This window comes from Suricata suricatta, chromosome 10 (genome assembly GCF_006229205.1).
Source record: "Suricata suricatta isolate VVHF042 chromosome 10, meerkat_22Aug2017_6uvM2_HiC, whole genome shotgun sequence".
Taxonomy (NCBI): Eukaryota; Metazoa; Chordata; class Mammalia; order Carnivora; family Herpestidae; genus Suricata; species Suricata suricatta.
In genome coordinates, this window is record NC_043709.1 from 19,499,352 (window position 1) to 19,507,854 (window position 8,503).

The 8,503-nt window shown below is 38.3% G+C and overlaps 1 protein-coding gene across 1 annotated transcript in view; it reads left to right on the forward strand.

Annotated features, from left to right (window-relative positions):
• The window catches only part of SLC5A8 (solute carrier family 5 member 8), a 44,412-nt gene extending 36,367 nt beyond the window's left edge, over positions 1-8,045 (forward strand). The window contains exons 12-15 of the mRNA XM_029954985.1: positions 677-882; positions 4,538-4,641; positions 7,557-7,636; positions 7,894-8,045. Of these exons, the coding sequence (XP_029810845.1) occupies positions 677-882; positions 4,538-4,641; positions 7,557-7,636; positions 7,894-8,019 (516 nt within the window). The 3' untranslated portion in view covers positions 8,020-8,045. The remainder of the gene's footprint in view (positions 1-676; positions 883-4,537; positions 4,642-7,556; positions 7,637-7,893) is intronic.
• The last annotated feature ends 458 nt before the right edge of the window (positions 8,046-8,503 follow it).

Below are 8,503 nucleotides of genomic sequence, written 5' to 3' on the forward strand. Positions count from 1 at the left end.
AGAGACGGGCACCCTTCTACACTGTTGGGAATGTAAACTGGTGCAGCCGCTCTGGAAAACAGTGTGGAGGTTCCTCAAAAAACTATCCATAGAACTCCCTCATGACCCAGCAATAGCACTGCTAGGGATTTACCCAAAGGATACAGAAGTGCTGATGCATAGGGGCACATGTACCCCAATGTTCATAGCAGCACTGTCAACAATAGCCAAAACATGGAAAGAGCCTAAATGTCCATCACTCGATAAATGGATCAAGAAGATGTGGTATATATATATACAATGGAGTATTACGTGGCAATGAGAAAGAATGAAATATGGCCATTTGTAGGAAAATGGATGGACCTCGAGGGTGTCATGCTAAGCGAAATAAGTCAGGCAGAGAAGGATAGATACCATATGTTTGCACTCATAGGTCTAACAGGAGAACAGGAGAAACCTAATGGAGGACCAGGGGGAGGGGAAGAGGGAAAGAGAGTTGGGGAGAGAGAGGGACGCAAAACCTAAGAGTTTACTGAATACTGAAAACAAATGGAGGGTTGAAGGGGAAGGGGGAGGGAGAAAAGAGGTGGTGGTAATGGAGGAGGGCACTTGTGGGGAAGAGCCCTGGGTGTTATATGGAAACCAATTTGACAATAAACTATTTGTAAAAAAAAATAAAAGCACTCTTGTTTTGCAGGGAGCACTTGTTGGTCTTCTGGCTGGATTTATTGTTTCTTTGTGGGTCGGAATTGGAGCTCAACTGTATCCTCCACTGCCTGAGAGAACTATGCCACTCAGTCTTGAAACTCATGGCTGTAACAGCACATACAATGTGACAAATTGGTTGACAACCACAGAAATGCCATTTTCTACTAGTGCTTTTCAAGTACATGGTGCTGAAAGGTATTGAATTAAACTTTATAATGTCATATTTTTAAGAAATGTATGTGACAGGTAGAGAACAGTAGCTTTCTGTCTTGCCTGCCGTGCTGTGATTTTCCCTGATCTGAAATAGATGAGCCCTTATGGCTTGCTGGGCATAGTATTTTGTTCAGTAACAACAAAAATTGCTGTACTTAATTTTGATAGACTTCTGCCTTGCTTACAGTATTGGAGAACACTATAACTGTAACAAAAAACAAATTCTATTATGGATAAATGCTATCAAATATCAGCTCTAGTTAAATGAATAATTGTCAACTAAAAATCTTTTAAAATGAAAAGTTCCCTTCTAAAAGAGACATTGCTTCTATAGTCTTTGAAGTATAGCTTTTCAGACTAAAAGCTACAATTATCTAAATATGTTAGATCATTACTATTTGTTTAGGTTTAGAGATTCCAAACCTTTAGAACATTAGCAGTGAGTTGCAGCTGTGATATTCTTGCTAGAGTTTTCTGTATGTGGCACACTTTTTGGCTTCTGGATCCTTACGTCATCTGATTAATGAAATGTTGTGGATCTGCTAATAGGAGAGTGTTTTATTATATAGTGGATGTGAGGGCAAGATTTTCTATAGTGGACAGATATATGTCCAGCCTTAAAGTATAAACCCCAATGGAAATGTTCCAGGAATACAAAGATGAGGTTACTTCCCCCCAGTTTATTGCCTCCCAGTTCCAGCCTTCCTGGAATGAAGCCATTAGGCACTCATGCTGTGTGGATAAAGACATGTGTCTCCCTCTTTAACTGGACGCTCTCCTGAGAGAAGGAATGTGGCTGTTACAATTAGTGATTCATGTTCCAAAGAAAATCCAACTATGAAAATGCTTGCCAATGGAACTTCAAGGCTGGCAAATGCTTCATGAAAGAAAGGAAAGATAGTTGCAGAGCCTGAAGCATATTTGGGGGAGGTCTGACTAGGTGGGGTGCTGTGGAGTGAGGGGCAAGGAAATGCAGGGAGCAGTCTGGACAAGCATGAAAGCACTAATGTGCATGTGTAGGGGCAAGTTGTTGGAGTCAGAAAGGGAGGAAAAAAAATGGAATGGTACGTGGGAGGACATTCAGGGTGTACTTGTTTCACAACTTTGCTTAGCATTTGTCCTGGTTGTGTAAATATCTCTCTTAATTTCAGAGTCTGAGGCAAAATAGTTATTTGGATTCTGAAACAAATAAATTAGCTGAGGTTTAGTATATGCCTGGTACCATAATAACTACTTTTATATGTTAGTTTATTTATAAAATAACAGGTAATAAACAAGAATGTTTAAGAAGGAACTACATACTCAGCTCTGAGCTGGCCAGTTATATAATATCCCTAGAAAGTCTTCCCCTCTCATTCACTGTGGTTTCTGTTTTCCTGGGAATTATAATTTAGCTGGAGAGAATGTGCTAATATACACAAAACAACCCTGTAAAAACAATAAGTATAAAATAAAACTAGCACATGGTAAATAGTATTAAATACTTGATAAATACTTGTTAAAAGAATGAATATGAACAAGCTTGGAGTGAGTAGCAGGAAGACTTTAGAGGGGTAGCACTATTTGAAGGAGGTAACACTGGCTAGAGAGAGGTCTGGAAAGTCATTCTTATCAGAGAAAATGACCAGAAGGAAAGCTAGACAAGAAGATAAACTATACCTGTGGTGAGAGGTATTCATGGGTGATCAAGAGAGCCAGCAGAAGGAAGAGCCTAACTCTTCTTGGGTAGAGTCAAGGACACCTTCTTAGAGGAGGATTACGTACTAGAATCAGGACAACAAGGTTGGGCAGAGGGCCAAAGGAAGAAGAAATGTGTGTCACATGGTGGAGGAACAGTGTATGCAAAGGCATGAAGTTCTGAACCCACATGGCACCTTAGGAAATCATACCTCATCAAAGTTGCTAGAGTACAAGGAGAGTAAACCACACAGCTGAAGATGAAATAAAATACCCTTTGGTTGTCTGGATGCATTTCTATTACCCAGATTCAGTTTTTATTAGGTTCCCAATGCTTGATGTGTATATATTGATAGCTTGTTGTAGTTTTAATTTGCATTTCCCTTATGATCAGTTATATTCAATACCTTTTAATATATTTATTGGCCATTTCCATTTGAATATTTACTTTAGTCACTTGTCTGTTGAAGTCTTTGATCCATTTTTAAATTCATTCTCAGTTTTTTGCTTATTTATTGAGGAGTTCTTGATATGTTCTAGATACAAAATATATTTTGAAAACTTTTTCTCCCAGTCTGTGGATTGCCTTTTGACTCTTTTAATGATACTTTTGGTGGTCAGAAGTTTCTTCATTTTAATTATGTTCAAATTATCATTCTTTTTCTTGTATGTTTAGTCTTTTGTATATCCCAATTACATCTTTGCCTATCCTGAGGTCATAAAGAGATTCCTCTAATTTTTCACTTAAAAGTCTTATTGTTAACTATTTCCATTTATGAAGTGTAATCTCCTTTGGAATTGGTTTCTGTGGGTGCTGTGATCAAGACTCATTCTTTCCCATATGGATGTTCGATTAACCACATGCCACTTACTGGAAAGAACTTCCCTTTGCCCCCTTACAAAGAGTTGTCAACTTTGACATAAACCAAATGACTATTTTCTTGTGGGTCTATTTCTTGATTCTCTTCTATTTTGTCGATTCGCCCCCCCCCCCCCCCCAGTAATACGACATCTTAATTTCAATAACTCACCTTAGGTATTTCCCTTCTTTCTGAGATCTTGGCTTCTCAAGTTCTAATTGTGATTCTCTGGTATCTTAAAAAAAAATCTGCCTACTTCTTTCCCCCAGTTTTCAAGTCCATTGCCTTGACCATTTGGCCATAACTACCTGCTTTCCCCCAGTTTTTATATGTTGTTCTTGGCAGAATGGTTGGTCTAAATGAAGCTACTCTATTAAAGTTGAAAGTGGAGTCCTAGAACAATTATTTTAGAAACAGATCAGATCATGTCACTCCTCCATTTAAAGTACTTCCCGGAGTGCTGCTGCTGCCCAGAGAGTAAAATCCAAACTTCATACAAGTCTAATAAAAAAAAGCTTTAGGCACCTGGTGTTTACCTCTCTCTAGAATGCCTTCCTCATGAACTTTTCCTTGTTCAGATATCAGTTCAAAGGTTACTTCTTCCCAAAGGCTTTCTCTGACCCCACATGGGAGTTGTAGTTCCTTCTTTCCAATCTGTTAACATCACCTTACTTTGTTTTATTTTCCTTACAGCACTTTCCACTGGTAGAAATTAATATATTTATTAGTTTACTTGTTTATTTTATTTCTCTCCCCATTAGAATGTAAACCTTACGAGGGCAGGAATCCTATCAACCATTCTTATGGTAGACTTTTTAATGACAAGAACAGTGCCTGGGGACATATAGCAGAGTTGAATGAATACACATGGACATTTAGTATTACAGTATATGGTCAAGGTTAAGCCACGGTTTTAATATTTTTCCCTCAGGCTTTTAATTCTTGATCCAACAAGATAAAATTGGAACAGCAGATTATGACATTAAAAACATTATTAAATATTTTATTTTGACTTTGCCATGCATGAAGGTTATTGAACCTACTCTTAGTTACTAGTAGCCTTACATGAAAATTTACAGTAAACTTTTGTTCTTTCTCAGGACTCCATTGATGGACAACTGGTATTCTTTATCATATCTATACTTCAGCACTCTTGGAACTTTGGTAACATTATTCATGGGAATGCTAATCAGTTTAACAACAGGTAACTATCTAAACCTTAGTATTGTATTTACATCCATATCAGTTTTTACTATATCTCTTTTATAGCTGTTTATGTTATTTTACTATGGTCCTGTTAACAACTAGTTTAACTGTTCATTTTCCTCATGGAAAATTTGAGGGCCCAGACTTGAAAGCAGAAGATTCTCTTTGAACCTTTGCTCCACCATGTACTTGCTGCATGAACTTAGGGAAGTCTGTATAGCTATTCGGAGGCTTAGCTATTTCATATGTAAATTGAAGTTAGTGGCGATTGACTTCCCTAGCTCACAGGTTGCTGTAAGATAAAAATAAAGTGCTTGAAAATGTTTGCAGCTACTACAATATTAGTGATTTTACACATATTATTACAACAGTTCTGTGTCATGATCTTTTCATTGTCCTCTGCTGACTTTTTGTAAACTATAAAGAAGTATACACAAGTAAGGAATGATAATTTATAATCATTATATCTAAACATAGTATGAAGCTTTTTTCAGATGTCCATAAACTTTAAAAAGATTATTTAAAAACTGTCAGCGAGGAGCCTGCTTGGGATTTTTCTCTCCCTCTTTCTCTGCTCCTCCTCCACTCATTCTCTCTCTCTCTCTCTGTCAAAATAAATAAATAAACTTTAAAAATTATTTTTAAAAAACCCAATAATACACATGGTATATACACTGCTCTCTGGGGTCACTATAGAACTTCACTTTGTCCTCATTCTGTGAATTCCGTCCATCTCCCTCCTGTGTTGGATTCCCTGCTGTCTATATCCCATTATTCCTAATTCTTGTTTATCCCCTTAATTGAATGGAGTATATCCTTTTAGCATGTTCTTGAGAAAATGTAGACAAGAGATTTTGAAAATGTGGTATCTCTGGAAAAAATGTCTTTGGGGCGCCTGGGTGGCTCAGTCAGTTAAGCCTCCAACTTTTGCTCAGGTCAGATCTCACATTCGTGGGTTTGAGCCCCGAGTCAGGCTCTGTGCTGACAGCTAGCTCAGAGCCTGGAGCCTGCTTTCAGTTCTGTGTCTCCTCTCTCTGCCCCTCCCCTTCTCATGCTCTGTCTCTCTCTGTATCAAAAATAAAATAAAACATTAAAAAAAAGTCTTTTGTCATAACCCGGAGGCCCGGCGCTCGTCCCCCGCGTTTGGCGGTACCTGTTTCATCCGCCCCGACCGACCGGCAGGGCGGAGAATCGTCGTGGGTTCTTTTCCTGAGGGAGGGAGAGAAAAAGGGGCAGGAGAGGGAGACGCAGAGAGTAAAGACAGCACTCACGGTTTCGATCAGGCAAAAGAGAGCGAGCTTTATTCAGAAAACTGTCCTTTATAAAGGTTTTATGGCGGGAAAACAAAGCAGCTGACCAAGGTCAGTTACCAGGTAAACAGAGTCAAATGAATATCAAAAGAAACGCCCAGATTTGCCTCAGCAATGCTGGGAAGGGGGGAGTTAGCACTGAATAATCCAAAATACGGTTTTGATCTTTTGTGCACCTTGGCCACTCCAGTCTGGCCCAGCATGACAGATGCCAAAGTTATTTTGACCAGGAAATGGCAGTCTCCAGCCTCCAGATGCAAATCTTGTTTGCTGGTTCACTCTCCCGAGAGTGATAATCCTTGCCTGAGGCAGACAGAAAACTTGGCGGCCAGACAGTCTTTAATTTTCCCTTATACTTGATTGATCATTTGTTTGAGTAGAGAATCCTAGGTTGAAAATAACGTTCTTGTTTGTGAAAGGATGTCTTTTTAAAAATATATAATTTATTGTCAAGGTGGTTAACATACAGTGAAGCTCTTGGCTTTGGGAGTAGATTCCGTGATTCATTGCTTACCTACAACACCCAGTGCTCATCCCAACAAGGGCTCTCCTCAGTGCCCATCCCCCATTTTCCCCTCTCCCCCACCCCCCAGCCACCCTCAGTTTGTTCTCTGTACTTAAGAGTCTCTTATGGATTGTCTCCCTCCCTCTCTGTGTCTCTTCATCAGTAAGTGGGGTAAATAATACCCTAAGCAGACCGTGAGGAGTAAGCACAGTAACTGTGTTACTCGTCTCTGTGGCACCTAGTAGAGTCTCTAGCACATGGCGGTTACTCAGCAATGTTGAATGAATTAGTTTACAGTTGATCTCATTTCTGGAAGAGCAGAGGTTCCCATAATTAAAAACCTAATATTTGTACTGAAGTAGTGGCACTCAAATATTAGAGAGCATAAAGATCACCTTGGAAATTTGGTAAAAATTATTCAGTGGCCTTACCCCAGATCTGTCCACTTTGGAGTCCAGGAATCTGCATTTTAAGTACATCTTCTAGACGATTTGTTCAAAAGTAGTTTGAGAAGCACACAATTTTAATAAGCTTCATCTTCTATCTACAAATAAAGAATAATTTTTATAAAGCAAAAGGGTAGGGAAGCAAAGTTGAATCAAACAATCATCATACTGATTTTCATTTAATTAATTTATTTGACAATTCATAATTTCCTGCATTTCTTCACATACATCTACAATTCTAGCCCTGAAACTGGGGGGATGCAACTCCACTGTCTGAAGCAGAAGCAGATGGTTTGATATTTTATTGGTAGATCATAGGAGATGATTTTAAACCAGTTTCCCTATGAGTACTGGGCTCTTTCTTGGGTTAAGCACCATTTGAGTAGGGGGCTTGAATTTAAGAGTCATCTCATTCGTTTTCAAACACCAGACTCATATTTATCACAGTGAGAGGCTTGCAGCATCTGAGAGTGGCTAAGAGAAGGGAAATGGTGAGCCAAGTCTCCAGCACTGCTTAAAAGATTCTCTTTCTCTTTGTGTTTTATAAGTGCATAGAGTTGAATGTACCCAAGTCAAATGCTTGTATCATGGGCCATCACTGGGTAGTTACAGTTATCTTTCTAGAGATGTAAATAATGTAAATGTTTTTCAGGAGGAAGAAAACAAAACATAGACCGCAGATTCCTACTAACCAAAGAGGACTTTCTTTCCAATTTTGACATTTTTAAGAAAGTAAGTTGGCATTCCTTTTCTTTCAATTAATGGTCTGTGTTTTTACCACCAAGATAGAATTCTAGTTAGTCCTCAGACTCTCTTTTGAACTCTGACAGACAAGAAACATATTTAATCTATTGTTTGATGATGTATTTCTGTTATATGTCTCATCCTCAGTAGACTGCAAAGCTGATTTAGAGAAAGAAAAGCAGTAACAATTATTTAGAATTGAATAGTTTCTTCTTTCTAATCACTGTGTTAACATTTTCTTTTAGAAGAAGCATATTTTAAGCTATAAATCTCATCCAATAGAAGATGGTGGAACTGATAACCCTGCCTTCAACCATATTGAATTGAACTCCACAGACCAAAATGGCAAGATCAATGGGACTCGTTTGTGAAACAGCTGTGATACTAGATGATCTTAAACAGTGTCCCAGTTTGATATATTTTCTAAGATAATGGGGTCAGGGTGAGATTATGTTTTGAAGGGGGGGGGTTCTATAAAGAGTAAAGTTTGGGGGGAAATTTTTGTGAAAGCAAAGTCCTGACTCTTCAGTACCTAGACTCAATAATTGATGCTACTCTGGAGTTAAGAGTTTCAGTGTCAGTATTTTCCTCTATTTCTCTTTTGTTTTAATGAAGCCATAGTTGTGAAAGTTATGACCACATATGTGCTGAAAGATTAACACACACATACTTAATGGACAAAAGCATATTCTTAAATTTGGGCATTCATAAATGTATTTTCCATGCATTTGGTGCTAACATATCAGTTTTAGGGTTTACCAAAATCATAAGTAATACTGAAAAGAACTTTCTCCCTTCTACTACATACTCCATTTTTTAGAAAATGATGGGGTGACAGATCTGTGTTATCTAGAT